The sequence below is a fragment of the Eriocheir sinensis genome, chromosome 19 (assembly GCF_024679095.1).
Source record: "Eriocheir sinensis breed Jianghai 21 chromosome 19, ASM2467909v1, whole genome shotgun sequence".
Lineage (NCBI taxonomy): Eukaryota > Metazoa > Arthropoda > Malacostraca > Decapoda > Varunidae > Eriocheir > Eriocheir sinensis.
This window is the reverse complement of record NC_066527.1, coordinates 19,883,653-19,898,652: the sequence shown is the minus strand read 5'-3', so window position 1 is coordinate 19,898,652 and position 15,000 is coordinate 19,883,653. Positions and strand designations below refer to the sequence as shown.

Below are 15,000 nucleotides of genomic sequence, written 5' to 3'. Positions count from 1 at the left end.
GAGAACAATCCCCCCCCCTCCACTCTCCCTCTCCCCCTCTATCCATACCCCATCCATATTTTTTTTATATTATCACCAAGACCGCAGAGTTTTATCTAGTCCCATGACGTCAAAACAAACCTTGCTGACCTTGAACGCTTAGATGACCTTGCTCTCTCTCTCTCTCTCTCTCTCTCTCTCTCTCTCATTTCCACCCATTCACTTATTTCTTGTTTTTTTCTTTCTTTACCTTACCTATAATTTCCTTGTCTTCCTTTCCCTTCCCTTAATTTACCCTTCTCTTATTTTCTTTTCCTCTCCCTTCCCTTTCCTTCCTATTCCTTTCCATTCCTTCCTTTCTCTTCCCTTGCCTTCTCTTCCCTACCTAACCTTCCCCTACAATCCCTTCCTTTCCCTTCCTTTCTCTTCCCTTCCCTTCTCTTCCCAACCTTACCTTATCTAACCTTCCCCTACAATCCCTTCCCTTCCCTTCCTTTCTCTTCCCAACCTTACCTTATCTAACCTTCCCCTACAATCCCTTCCCTTCCCTTCCTTTCTCTTCCCTACCTTACCTTACCTAACCTTCCCTTCCTCTCCTTTCCCCTCCATATCCTACCTTATCTTCCTTCCCCAATCATTCATTTACCTAACCTTACCCAACATAACCCAGGCTAACCTACTTCCCCTTACACACACACACACACACACACACACACACACACACACACACACACACACACACACACATCATGATTTTAAGGACAAGATATGGAGACGGACAGCCAGCGTATCTCTTTCAGTATGTCACAAATAGTAAAACACACACACACACACACACACACACACACACACACACACACACACACACACACACACACACACACACAGGGGGTTCAAAAGTGTGAATATAAACAGAGAATATTATGAAAGAAGTGTTTATATATAGAATCAGAACCCAATTAAACAACTTCATCGCGTTTATACACACGAGAAAAAAACATAAATAGTCTTAGATTCCACTTAATTTTAATCCTTCAAGCAAACAAGATATTTATTTATTAAGTGTTTTGAGAGAGAGAGAGAGAGAGAGAGAGAGAGAGAGAGAGAGAGAGAGAGAGCACATCAACCTATCACATGTTCCTTTCCTTATCATAAACATCAAAAACATCAACAACAAAAACATCTTACCATATATATATTCTCATCAACCATTCAACCAATCCACCAAAAAGTATATATAACGTACTTAATATTAACCAGATTTTGGATGCTAATCAACCTAACCTGACGTGACAACCCAAATCTTATGTCTGGGTAATAATGTAAACCCCTTGTAGGTAGACATTAGAGTGCTATCATTTATCACATTTACTTTCTTAATTTTATATCATCATCATCATCATCATCATTTCGTTTAACGTCCGTGTTCACTCTTCCTGAGCGGTTGGACGCTTTAAGGCTCTCCTCCACTCTACTCTGTCTTCTGCCCGATGCTCATCCAATCCCATCAATGCCAAGTCTTCCTGTATACACCTTCTCCACGGTTTCCTAGGTCTACCAACTGGTCTCCTTCCTTCTACCTCCAATCTCTCCAAAACTCCCAGCACTGTATCCTCCCCTGCTCTCTTTGCATGTCCAAACCATCAGAGTCTTTCCCTTCTGAGCACTGTTTCCTACCTCCAATCTCTCCAAAACTCCCAGCACTGTATCCTCCCCTGCTCTCTTTACATGTCCAAACCATCGGAGTCTTTCCCTTCTGAGCACTGTTTCCTACCTCCAATCTCTCCAAAACTCCCAGCACTGTATCCTCCCCTGCTCTCTTTACATGTCCAAACCATCGGAGTCTTTCCCTTCTGAGCACTGTTTCCTACCTCTAATCTCTCCAAAACTCCCAGCACTGTATCCTCCCCTGCTCTCTTTACATGTCCAAACCATCGGAGTCTTTCCCTTCTGAGCACTGTTTCCTACCTCTAATCTCTCCAAAACTCCCAGCACTGTATCCTCCCCTGCTCTCTTTACATGTCCAAACCATCAGAGTCTTTCCCTTCTGAGCACAGTTTCCAGGTCCTCTACTCCACATCTGTTAGCTACATCTATTTTCTAACATCACTTGACGTTTTTTGTTTTGCTCTCTTTCTCTCTTTCCTTTCTATAATTCTTCTTTCTTTTTTCTTCCTTTCTTCCTTCTTTCTTTCCTTCCCTTTATTCCTAGTTTTTTTCCTTTACTCCTTTTCTCCTTCCTTCCTTCCTTCGTTCATGGGAGTTTTTTTTATATACTTTCTTGCAATTCCTCCCTCCTCCCTTCTTTATCTATGTCATCTCTCCTCTTCCTCTTCTCTTTCCTCCTTTGACCCCTCTCCTCCTCCTCTTCCTCCTCCTTCATATCCTTTTTCTTTTTTCACTTCCTTAATCACCTTTCCTCTTCCTCTTCCTCTTCTTTACCTCCTTTATCCCTCTCCTCCTCCTCCTCCTCCTCCTCTTCATTCTTTCCCTTCTTCATTACCCTTCCTCCTCCTCTTCCTTCCTTCAGTACCCCTATCATCATCTCTCTTCTTCCTACTCCTCATTCTTTACCTCTTTCATCCTCTCTCCTCCTCCTCCTCCTCCTCCTCCTTATAGCCACTTCCTGTAGGTCTTGAGAGCAGAGGCGGCCGTGAGGAGAGTCTTGGGCAGGGTGGTGGAGAGGCAGGCCAAGCTGGATGCCTCGCGCTGCCGGCCTGCCTCACTGAGCTGACCCACGGCCTGCCTCACCAAGCCCGGGTCACCACACTCCATCTGGGAAGGGAGAGGAAAGGGAATGAAGGGAAAGGAAGGGGAGAGGGACTGTTGATATTGTAAGTGTATTGTAAGTGATATATGTGTTAGTGGTATAGATTGAAGTGGTGTAAGTGTTGGTGTTTATGTTAGTGGTGCCAATGGTGATGTGAGAGGTACTGGTGTTGAGTTTAGTGGTACAGAATGGGTATTAGTGGTGTTAGTGGTATAGAGTGTAGTGGTGTTGGTGTTGATGTTAGTGGTACTGGTGTTGATGTTAGTGGTGCCAATGATGATGTGAGAGGTACTGGTGTTGAGTTTAATGGGACAGAATTGGTATTAGTGGTATTAGTGATGAAGTCTGTAGTGATGTAGGTGTTGGTGTTGATGTTAGTGGTACTGGTGTTAATATTAGTGATACAGAATTGGTACTAGTGGTATTCCTGGTATAGTGGTGTCTAGATATAAGTGGTATGTTAAAGGTACAATAACAAGCATGACAGGTGTTCGTTCTAACCAGGAAAGTCACGAGAGGTCCATAGAGGAGTGTAGAGAGGATGCGCGCCACCAGTCCTCGCTCCACCACCTCACGCAGAAGGTCCGAGTCGTAATCTTCCTCGGTAACCTGATGAAGAGAAGGTAAGGTTGTGGCTGGGGTGAGTGCGTTAGTTTTTTATTTTTTTTATTTTTTTTTTATTTTTTACTCTCTCTCTCTCTCTCTCTCTCTCTCTCTCTCTCTCTCTCTCTCTCTCTCTCCTCCCTTTCTTTCACTCCTTCTCTCTCTCCTCCTCCTCCTCCTTCACTCCTTCTCTTCTCCTCCTCTTCCTTCTTCTTCACTCCTTCTGTTCCTTCTCTCTTAATATCTGTTGTGTTTTTGCTCTTTTTTCATCATTAATTTTTTTGTCTATTTTTTTCAAGTTTTTTTTTTGCTGTTTCCATATTTTCTTTCTTTTGTATGCTCTCTCTCTCTCTCTCTCTCTCTCTCTCTCTCTCTCTCTCTCTCTCTGCCTCTCTCTCTCTCTCTCTCTCTCTCTCTCTCTCTCTCTCTCTCTCTCTCTCTCTCTCTCTCTCTCTCTCACATCCTAACCTACACCCCCTTCATTCCTCCTCCTCCTCCTCTTCCTTCTCCTCCTCCTTCAGCCTCACCTCCTGCAGCCCCTCCACAGCCTCCACCACTGCCCCAAGGACCTTCGCATCATCGGACAGCAGCGCCACCTTGCAGCACCCCCGCACAGCACCTCGCCCCAGGCCCTGCAGACGCCCCACCAGCCACGCCAGACACTCCAAGGGGAACTGGTACAGATGGGGAAGAAAGGAGAAAGAGTTAACCCCTTAAGTGTGGATTTCCTACAAGAAGACATCACCAAGCTACAGGAATAGAACAAAAAGTGGCTGCTACAGTTTAATGAAGAAAAATGTAAAGTCCTGCACCTTGGGAGGGGATATCCAGCACACCAATACCACATGGGAAACAGTCCACCATCCACCACAGAGACAGAGAAAGACCTGGAAGTGTATGTTACCAGGCTACCAGTGAAGGGATATTCAACACACCAATACCACATGGGAAACACTCCACCATCCACCACAGAGGCAGAGAAAGTCCTGGAAGTGTATGTTACCAGGCTACCAGTGAAGGCCAAATCCGTGCCAATCACAGTGGACGGGTTAATTTTGTCCTTATGTTCTTATGACAACCAAACACAAAATGAAAAAAATAACAACCAAAAACACCAATAAGTCACCTGGTTGAGAGAATGGGCATGATGGGCAGCCTCCCACACCACCTGAAGCCCACCACCACCACCACCGCCACCACCACTGGCCGTCACACTCCCCTCGGTCACCTCCAGCAGTTTGCCCAGCACCAGCAGCCAGGGGTTGGAGGTCACACTGCCATACATCTGTTGGGTCAAGGAATGTTAGGTAAGGTCATGGAATATCAAGGTCATACTGGGTTCTATGAGGTCAAATAAGGTCATGGTAGGGTACGGATATGGTGGAAAGAAGAGAAGGGGATAAAATATGTGATCTCGTTAAGCAATATTCTTTTATATGCTAACAGTCTTCGACCTCATAAATTTTGCCGCCATGTTGCATCTCTTTCAATCTTCTATTGATATTTTCAAGCTGACTGCTCATCTGAACTTGCTAACTCCCTTCCCACAGTCCCGCTGCAAATGACTTTCTACTCTAGCTCATCCCTGTACTGTCCAAATCCCTTATGCAAGAGTTAGCCAGCATCTTCACTCTTTCGTCCCTTACACTGGCAAACCCTGGAACAGCCTATCCTCGTCTGTATTTCCTCCTGCCTACGACGTGAACTCTTTCAAGGGGAGAGTATCAGGACACCTCTCCTCCTAAAATTGACCTCACTTTTGACCTCTCATTGTTTTTTTTGTTTTTTTTTATTGGAGCAGTGTCTAGCGGGCCTTTTTGTTCCTGTTTTTTTGTTTTTTTCCCTTCCTCTCCTTCTCCCTATCTCTTTACTATCTCTTCCTCCCTCTCCCTTTTATTCTTCCCTTCTTCCCGTCCTCTCCTTTTCCCTCCCTTTCCTTTCCTTTCTCCTTTTCTCTCCCTTTTATTCTTCCCTTCTTCCCGTCCTCTCCTTTTCCCTCCCTTTCCTTTCCTTTCTCCTTTTCTCTCCCTTTTGTTCTTCCCTTCTTCCCGTCCTCTCCTTTTCCCTCCCTTTCCTTTCCTTTCTCCTTTTCTCTCCCTCCTTATTCTCGCCCTTGCGTCAGCTCCATTGCTGTAAAAAATATATCATTACCATCACATAGGGTCCACAGGTACACCCAAACTCACCTGTGGATCAAAGGGTGGCCAAAGGTGGAGGAGGTGGATGAGCGCCTTGGCCTGTGTGAGGGTGGAGGTGGCAGCGATGAGGGATGTGAGGAGGGCAGCTCGCGCCTCACTCGTTGACAGCTGATCCGGTCCGACAGCCCCAATGCCCCTCACCCCTTCCTCCCCCTCCTCCTTCTCCTCCTCGCCCCATGCCTCTGCCACCACCCCTCCTGTCCTCATCACCCGGACTAGTTGAAGGTCATCCTCGCTTAGGGATAGATGCTGGAAAGGAGAGTCGATATGTGTGTTAATTGACGAAGTGATTAAAAGATTAGGATGATGTTTATAGATGATGTTTATAGACTGTGTGATGGTATGTTAGGAAAGAAGAAAGGGGAAGAGAGAAAGAGGAAAGGAAACAAAGAAGAGGATTGATTGTGTGAGTGTATGTCAGGAAGGAAAGGAAAATAGAGAAGAGGAAAGAGGAAAGAAAGAAAAAGAAATGATTGGGTGAGTGTGTGCCAGGAATGAAGAAAGGAAAATAAAGAAAAGGAAAGGAAATCAAGAAAAAGGAATGATTGTGTGATTATATACCAGGAAGAAGAAAGAAAAAGAAACAAAAGAAGAAAAAAAGGAAAGGAAATGGTTGTGTGTGAATGAATGCTAAAAAAAGAAAGGAAAATAAAGAAAAGGAAAGGAAATCAAGGAAAAGGATTGATTGTGTGATTTTATGCCAGGAAGAAGAAAGAAAAAGAAAGAAACAAAAGAAGAAAAAAATGACTGTGTGTGTGAATGCATGCTAAGAGGAAGAAAGGAAAAGAAAGAAAAGAAAAAAGAAAATGAAAACAAAAACAAAAAAAAAGGCGTGACTGTTACCATATGCAAAATCCTCAATGTGTGACTATATACCAGACTGCCCGCACATCACCCCTCTTGACACCTCACCTTCTCAGCCACCGTCAGCACCTCCACGCGGGCCGCCAGAGGTACCCCTTCGTCCTCGCACAGCTCCCGCACCTCCATCAGCACCTCCTCCTCCGACAGCAGCTCCCCGCCCTCCTCCAGGTAAGCGCTCACCTGCCCCAAGAGGTGGTCCAGCATCCCTACCTGAGTGCTCCCCTCCGGCACCTTCATCTGGGGGGGAGGAGGAGGAGAGGAGAGGAGAGGAGAGGAGAGGAGAGGAGAAGGAGGAGGAGAGGAGAGGAGAGGAGAGGAGAAGGAGGAGGAGAGGAGAGGAGAGGAGAGGAGAGGAGAGGAGGGGAGAGGAGAGGAGAGGAGGAGAAAGAAGGTTGGAGAGAGGACGAAAAAAAGAGACATAGAGAGAGAAGGAGGAGGAGGAGGAGGATCGAAATAAAAAAGGAGAGAAGGGAGGAAAGAGGAGAAAGAGGAGGAGGAGAATGATTGGAGAAAGGAGGGACAGAACGAGGAGGAGAAGGAAGATTGGAAGAAGAGAAGAGGGACATAGAGAGAAGAGGAGGAGGAAGAAGAGGAAGAGGAGGTTTAGGTACATAAGAAAAGGTCTTAGCAATCTTATATTTCTATCTCATTATTCTCCTCTTATTCTATTTATTTTTTCTATGTTAATTCCTCCTTTACATTACTTATACTGTTTTATGTTATCTATACTACACACACACACACACACACACACACACACTCCCTCTCACTTTCTTCTCCTCTTCCTTCTTCAGCATTCTCCACCCCTCCAGAAGCCTCCTCAGGGTATGCAAGATCACATCCTCAGGGGTCGTCGCCGCCTGCTCAGGAAACACCGCCAGCACCTCCCTCAGCGACCCCAGCCCCCCGCCCTCCAGCAGCACCCCACAAGCCACCCCCTGCAGCTCCTCCTCGTCTCCTCCTGTCTGGGCGAACTGTGGGGAGTAGAAGGGTGTGAGTGTGAGTATGGGGGTAAGGGAGAAAGAGAGGGAAAGAGGGAAGAGATGGGAGAGAATGGGGAAAAGGAAGATTGATAGAAGGAAATGAAGGAATGAGAAAGAAAGGAAGGAAAGAAGAAAAGGAAAAACAAGAAGAGAAAAAGGAAAGAGAAAGGCAATGAAAAGTAAGAAAAAGAAGAAAAAGATAAGAGAGAATGGGGAAAAGGAAGAAAATAGGAAATGAAAGAAAAAAGATTAAAAAGAAAGATTAAAAAGAAAAAGAAGGCATGGAGAAAAGAAGAAAAAGAAAGAAAAGAAAAAGATAAGACAAAAAAGAAACAGAAAAAGAAGGCATAGAAGGAAAAGAAAGAAAAAGAAGGCATAGAGAAAAGAAGAAAAAGGAAAAGAAAAAAGAAACAAAGAGAAAAAGAAGGCATAGAAGGAAAAGAAAGAAAAAGAAGGCAGAGAGAAAAGAAGAAAAAGGAAAAGAAAAAAGAAACAAAGAGAAAAAGAAGGCATAGAAGGAAAAGAAAGAAAAAGAAGGCAGAGAGAAAAGACAAAGAAAGAAACAAAAAAGAAAAAAGACAAAAAGAAAGAGAAAATGAAGGCATAGAAGGAAAAGAAAGAAAAAGAAGGCAGAGAGAAAAGAAGAAAAAAAAGAAACAATGAGAAAAAGAAGGCATAGAAGGAAAAGAAAGAAAAAGAAGGCACAGAGAAAAGAAGACAAAGAAAGAAACAAAAAAGAAAAAAGACAAAAAGAAAGAGAAAATGAAGGCATAGAAGGAAAAGAAAAAAAAAGAAGGCAGAGAGAAAAGAAGACAAAGAAACAAAAAAGAAAAAAGACAAAAATAAACAGAGAAAATGAAAGCATAGAAGGAAAAGAAAGAAAAAGGCAAATAAGAAAGGAACAAAAGAGAAGGAAAACCACTCACCCTCCTGGCGTACTCCCTCAGCAGTGTGTCGTCACTCTGCTGCAGGTGGAGGAAGGTGGAGGAACGCAGCAGCTCCAGGTGGCCGCCCCAACGCTCCAGAGTGTCTCCCGCCTCGCCCCACACACGCCCGTCCTCCGCAAGCTGGCACACACACACACACACACACACACACACACACAAGGAAGAGGAGAAAAAAAAGAAGGTTAATTTGTTTTCATAATTTGCCGTTATTTTCTATTGATTTTACACTTTTAACTTCCTCCCTTCAAGACTTTATTATTTACTCTTTCTTAAGTTTATTTTTTAGTTTAGTTTAGCCTGTCTTCGTTTTTGCTAGTATTTTTTTCACTGATTTTTCCTTTTCAATCGATCTTTCTTTCAAACATGTATTATTATTTTTTTCCATAACTTGTCTCTTGTTATGGATGACATGTTTTAATCTCTATAACATGTACTTCCAAATACTATAATAATTCTTCTGTATAAAGGAACAACATGTTTTAATCTCTATAACATGTACTTCCAAATACTATAATTATTCTTCTGTATAAAGGAACAACATGTTTTAATCTCTATAACATGTACTTCCAAATACTATAATTATTCTTCTGTATAAAGGAACAACATGTTTTAATCTCTATAACATGTACTTCCAAATACTGTCTATAATTATTCTTCTGTATAAAGGAACAACACATTTTAATCTCTATAACATGTACTTCCAAATACTATAATTATTCTTCTGTATAAAGGAACAACACGTTTTAATCTCTATAACATGTACTTCCAAATACTATAATAATTCTTCTGTATAAAGGAACAAAACGTTTTAATCTCTATAACATGTACTTCCAAATACTATAATTATTCTTCTGTATAAAGGAACAAAACGTTTTAATCTCTATAACATGTACTTCCAAATACTATAATTATTCTTCTGTATAAAGGAACAAAACATTTTAATCTCTATAACACGTACTTCCAAATTACTATAATTATTCTTCAGTATAAAGGAACAAAACATTTTAATCTCTATAACATGTTCTTCCAAATACTATAATAATTCTTCTGTATAAAGGAACAAAACATTTTAATCTCTATAACATGTACTTCCAAATACTATAATAATTCTTCTGTATAAAGCATCAACATTAAGACGATAAAGATAAAAGAACTATACAGAGAAGAAAGGTGAAAGACGAACGTTATTACTCATCAGCAACACACTCACCATCCAGCCCTCCTCATCCTCAGTGAACTAGTGTGTGCATGAAGGGAAATTCACTACATTACACAAGGGTACAAAAGGAGAAAGGAAACTAGAGGAGATAACGAGGGGAACATGGCTAAGTTGAGTAAGCCTGGATATACAAAAACGTCAAGAAATTCAACTTCCCGTATAGGATAAAATGATCGTGTACAACAGTCTAAATTCAGAGGTGGTTCAAGTAGTGGGCATTAATGGGTTTGATGATAAATAGGGTTGATAATAGGGAAGTTAGAGAATACAAGCATCATTTATATCCTGTAAACTACAACTAGGAAAATACAACTAGAAAAAAAATAAATAAATAAAATAAATAAAGGCTAGCACAGAAAAACTCATACACCTATCCACACACACACACACACACACACACACACATACATAAATAGGCCTATCTTGTTTTTTTTTCTGGTGCTGCTGACAGACCCACACAAACAGCTATCTACACACACACACACACACACGCACACACACACACACACAGCTCCATAATAACCCACCTCTCTTGTTTATTCTGCTATACACACACACACACACACACACCTTCTGTTTGTTCTGCTGCTGCCGACAGAACTTGGTGGCCCTGCGTGTGAGCTCAAGCCGTCCGTCGAGAGGCACCTTAGCGCCGGCCTCGTCACTCAGCACTGCCTGCCGGACGAAGCGAAGCACGTCCTGGGCGCCCATCTTCTGCAGGTACTCCCCACACGCCTCGTACCTGGGGAAGGGGAGGAGGAGGGGGAGTGTTGTTAAGTGTAGATGTTACGGGTTGTCTTGTGAGGATTATTGGGGCTTTCCTTTGGTTTTCTTGTCCTCGTTTTTGTGTTTAGCAGATGAGGGAAGAGAGAAGAGGTTTGTTACTTGTTATTTATGTTATTGATTTTTTAAGTTGTTATTGTTTTGTATTTCCTGTTCTTCTTTTTGTTCTTGTTTTTCATTCTCATCTATTATTAGAATTACTACTACTACTACTACTACTACTACTTTTTCTCCTTCTTCATATTGTTATTATTATTATTATTATTATTATTAGTAGTAGTAGTAGTAGTAATAGTAGTGGTAGTAGTAGTAATAGCAGTAGTGATAGTGGTATGATAAAAAGATTGAGAAGTGACTATTATTATTGCCCCCCCCACACACACACACAGATACACACACACACAAACACACACACTCACCTATGCACCCAGTCACTCGCAGTCTTGAGTTTGCGTTCCGACGGCGCCTCAAAGAAGTGTTTCTGGGCCCAGGCGCAGTAGACGGTGCTTGGCTCCAGCCCCGCCCCGCCCCGCCCCGGCACCCCACGCACAGCCTTGGCCAGCGCCCCGACATTCTCCGCCGTCAGAACTGGGCGGAGCGTCTCGAGCGGATCGGCGTCAGGGCGGAGAAGTTGCTTGTAGTCGAGGGTGTTTGCTGTACCCTTGAGCTTCTTGAGGAGTTTGATGTGTGTGTTAGCGTGTGCATGTGTGTCTCTGTGTGCGTGTGTGTGTGGGTCTCTGGTCCCCTTTGCACATGGCTCCAAGAGGGTGTAGTAGAGTAGCAAGCGGTCCAGGTCCTTCCCGTCGATCGCAGGCAGAACGGTCTCCTCCATCCTGGCTGTGAACTTCTCCGGGTTCTCCGAGAGCGGCGAAACCAACCCGTGATCTGCCGCTCGACGCTTCACCTCCTCCGTCTCAAGCCCGGACGAGAAGAGGTGCTGGAGGTGCGCCATGTACACCTCCCACTCCGACACGCTGTACTTCCGTGCCAACGCCAATGCTAACTCCAGGACTTCCGTGTCGAGAGTGAGCGCAAGACCCAGCACCGTATCCTCCTTGTAACCCGAGTCTGTGAGGAAACGCCCCATGTCTACGCCTGCCCCCAGCCTCCTCAGCGCCTCCCCCTGCACATAGTCCTCCACCTGTCCCTGGGTAGCCTTGAACAGGTCCACTAACACCGTCGCCTCGCTGCCAAGTTTCTCGGTAGCTCCGGAGGTGACGATGGTTGCGGCGGCTGCAATGACGTCCGCCGGTGGGTGTAGGAAGACGGGTGCAATGCCTGTTTGAGTCCATGGGTGAGCCCGGGTGTAGATCTGAAGGGCTGTGTAGTATTGGATGACCTATTGGGGGAAGGGAAGGGATGGGAAGGGATGGAAAGGGAAGGGAAGGGAAGGGAAGGGATGGGAAGGGATAGGAAGGGAAAGAAAGGGATGGGATGGGAAGGGAAGGGATGGCAGGGAAGGGAAAGAAAGGGAAGGGAAGGGGAGGATAAGAGGAGGAAAGAGAAGGGATGGGAGGGGAGGGAAGGAGAGGAAAAGGAAGGGAAGGGAGGGGAAGGAAAGGCAGGAATGGCAAAAGAAGGGAAGATAAGGGAAGAGAAGACATTGAAAAGAAAAGAGAAGGGAGAGGAAGGGAGAGAAAGGAAGGGATGGGATGGAAAAAAAAGGGAAGGAAAAGAAGGAATTAGAATTAGTGTTACAATAAATATATACATACAAAACAGTTTACATACTTCCATATACAGTTTTTATTATTGTTTTTCTTATAGTAAGGGACACACACACACACACACACACACACACACACACACACACACACACACACCAATTTATCACACCACACCCTTCTCTCACCTCCTCACCCCATCACCATCACCACCACCACCACCACCCACCTGCAGAGACACATCGGTGCGAGGGAGGGACGCCAGCACCTCCCTCGCCTCCTCCACCTCCCTCAGCGATAGAAGCAGCATCAGGCCCATTGCTAGGTCCTCCTTCAGCACCCCCCTCGCAGCCTCCACCAGGACTGTACAGAGAGGGGATGATGTGCGTAAATAAGGGAAAAATGAGTGATAAGGGGAGAAGAAGGGGGTGATAAATGAGTGTAGAGAGAAAAAGAGTAAAAGGGGAAGAAGAGAAGGGTATGAAAAGAAGGAGAAAGGGAAGCGAAGAGAGAGAAGAGGGGAATGATAAAGAGTGGAGAGAGAGAAGATGAGGAAAGGGGAAGAAGGGAAGGGTATGAAAAGGAGGAGAAAGGGAAGCGAAGAGGGAGAAGAGGGGATGATAAGAGTGTAGAGAGAGAAAATGAGGGTAGTAGAAGTAGAAGTAGTAGTAGTAGTAGTAGTAGTAGTAGTAGTAGAGGTAGTAGTACTTTTAACAAACCAAACCTAACCTATCCTCACTATTCATGTATTTATCTAACCTCTTCTTCAAGGCATCTTCGCATCATTATCTAATTTGCATTCTTCTTTTCCTCTCTATAATTCTCTGGTTCAAGGACGTGTGTACAAATGTTTGGCACGACTTTGTGGAAACATCAGCCAAACCTGTTTATATTTTTCTGCTTATTTCCTCCTCCACATCCTCATCCTTCTTCTTTAATTGCATTCCTTCTTTTATTATCCCCCTGTTCTTCTTTTTTATTTTTTTTTATCCTATTTTTCCATTTTGTCCTCCTCTCTTTTATTCTCCTTCATGTAACCTTATCAATCTTTTTTTCTCCTCTATATCTTGTTCCTCCATTTATCATCCCTTTCTTTTTCCCTTTTACTTAATTCATTTTTTCACAATAAGAACACACACACACACACACACACACACACACACACACACACACTTTATTGAGGAATAGCACATGAAAGTAAACACTCAAACCATAATATTACCAGAGTGTCCCCTAAAAACAAGCCCTTGATTGAGAATGGTCCCCTAACTTAACCTAACTCATGAAAGTATACATTAAAACTATATTATCATTAACTGAGTGTCCCCTAAAATCAAGCCCTTGATAGAGAACGGCCCCCTTCTAACCTAACCGAGCCTATTCTAACCCTACCTAACTTAACCTAACCCATGAAAGTACACATTAGAAACATATCATTATTACCTGAGTGTCCCCTAATAAGCAAGTCCTTGAGAGAGAACGGCCCCCACCTAACCTAACCTAACCTTACCTAACTCCACCTAACCCATGAAAGTACACATTAGAACCATATCATCATTACCTGAGTGTCCCCAAAAATCAAGCCCTTGAGAGAGAACGGCACACACCTAACCTAACCGAGCCTAACCTAACCTAACTTAACCTAACCCATGAAAGTACACATTAGAACCATATCATCATTACCTGAGTGTCCCCAAAAATCAAGCCCTTGAGAGAGAACGGCACACACCTAACCTAACCGAGCCTACCCTAACCTAACCTTACCTAACTTAACCTAACCCATGAAAGTACAAATTAGAAACATATCAATATTATCTGAGTGTCCCCTCAATGAGTGTAGAGAGAGAATATGAGTAAAGGGGAAGTACGGAAGGGAAAGAAAAGGAGGAGGATGAGGAGCGGAAAGAGAAGAGGGGGATGATAGAGAACAGCCATCACCTAACCTAACCCACCTGTCTTGTTGGCCTTGGTGGTGGAGCCCAGCGAGAGTGTTTCCTCCAGCAGGGCGATGCGCAGGAGTGTAAGGGAGAACTCCAGGGCCGGGCTGCTCTGGCTGGGAGGGGCGTAACTCTGGTAGCTGATGCCTGGAGGGGAGAGGGAGGTGGGGTGAGGGCAGGGTGATAGGGGAGTGGGGATGATGGCTGAGGGGAGAAAAGTGAGGAGTGATGGGAAGAGGAAAAGTGCTGGGGTGAAGGGTGGGGTGATGAGGGGAGTGGGGGGAGTGGGAAAGATGCCTGGGAGAATGACAGAGGTGTGGGGTGAAGGGTTGGGTGATGGGGGACGGGGGGAGTGGGAATGATCCTAGAGGGGGTAGAAGAGGTTTGGGCTGAAGATCTGGGTGATGGAGGGAGTGGGAATGATTTGAGGGATAAAATTAATAGATTATTCCATCCTTTATCACAAGCACTTCTCCTCCTTCTCCTCCTCCTCCCATTCTTCTCTTTCTTTCTTTCTTCCTCAGTGGTGGCCGAGTGGTCAGCGTGCAGGCGTGGTGAGCCCGAGAATCAAGGTTTGAGTCCCACTGATACACACTGACAACTTTCAACCATCGCCGAGTGGTCATTCTGCCCAGATCTTCAATCACCCCTAACTTCAACGACTTTGGTCAAGAGAAGCACCGGGGGCAGCATGGGTCAGGCAAGAGTCATACACCAGGACAGACACTATAAATAAAATTAGCCTGCACCACTAATGGGCTGGGGCCAACCATGAGGCCCCTCAAGAAAGGCTACTGGTGCCATAGTCACCATTAAAAAAAGAAGCTTCCTGTTGCCTGCTCTTCCATGTCTCCCCCTACCAAGTGTGCTGATATGGGGGTCCTCAAAGAGATCGGCGTAGAAGGCGTGGCAGCCCTGCCTGAGGAAGTCTGCGTTGCTCTCCTGCTCAGCGTCGGCCAGGCTCACGTCCTCGCCGGCAGACAGCTCCACCAGCGGCTGCATCCAACTGGGAGGGAGGAAGTGGTGGAAAAGATAGAAAACAAAGGAAGAATA

The 15,000-nt window shown here is 44.5% G+C and overlaps 1 protein-coding gene across 3 annotated transcripts in view; it reads right to left on the bottom strand.

Annotated features, from left to right (window-relative positions):
• LOC127000875 (NBAS subunit of NRZ tethering complex-like) overlaps positions 1 to 15,000 on the bottom strand; it is a 101,797-nt gene that overhangs the window by 11,103 nt on the left and 75,694 nt on the right. For all 3 annotated transcript variants that reach the window (XM_050864984.1, XM_050864981.1, XM_050864983.1), the window contains exons 28-40: positions 14,808 to 14,953; positions 13,963 to 14,094; positions 12,240 to 12,373; positions 10,766 to 11,685; positions 10,134 to 10,305; positions 8,324 to 8,464; positions 7,185 to 7,388; positions 6,463 to 6,651; positions 5,539 to 5,799; positions 4,479 to 4,637; positions 3,880 to 4,026; positions 3,251 to 3,358; positions 2,554 to 2,754 (exon numbers count right to left, since the gene is read on the bottom strand). In XM_050864984.1, coding sequence (XP_050720941.1) covers positions 2,593 to 2,754; positions 3,251 to 3,358; positions 3,880 to 4,026; positions 4,479 to 4,637; positions 5,539 to 5,799; positions 6,463 to 6,651; positions 7,185 to 7,388; positions 8,324 to 8,464; positions 10,134 to 10,305; positions 10,766 to 11,685; positions 12,240 to 12,373; positions 13,963 to 14,094; positions 14,808 to 14,953 — 2,875 coding nt within the window. In that variant the 3' untranslated portion in view covers positions 2,554 to 2,592. The remainder of the gene's footprint in view (positions 1 to 2,553; positions 2,755 to 3,250; positions 3,359 to 3,879; positions 4,027 to 4,478; positions 4,638 to 5,538; positions 5,800 to 6,462; positions 6,652 to 7,184; positions 7,389 to 8,323; positions 8,465 to 10,133; positions 10,306 to 10,765; positions 11,686 to 12,239; positions 12,374 to 13,962; positions 14,095 to 14,807; positions 14,954 to 15,000) is intronic.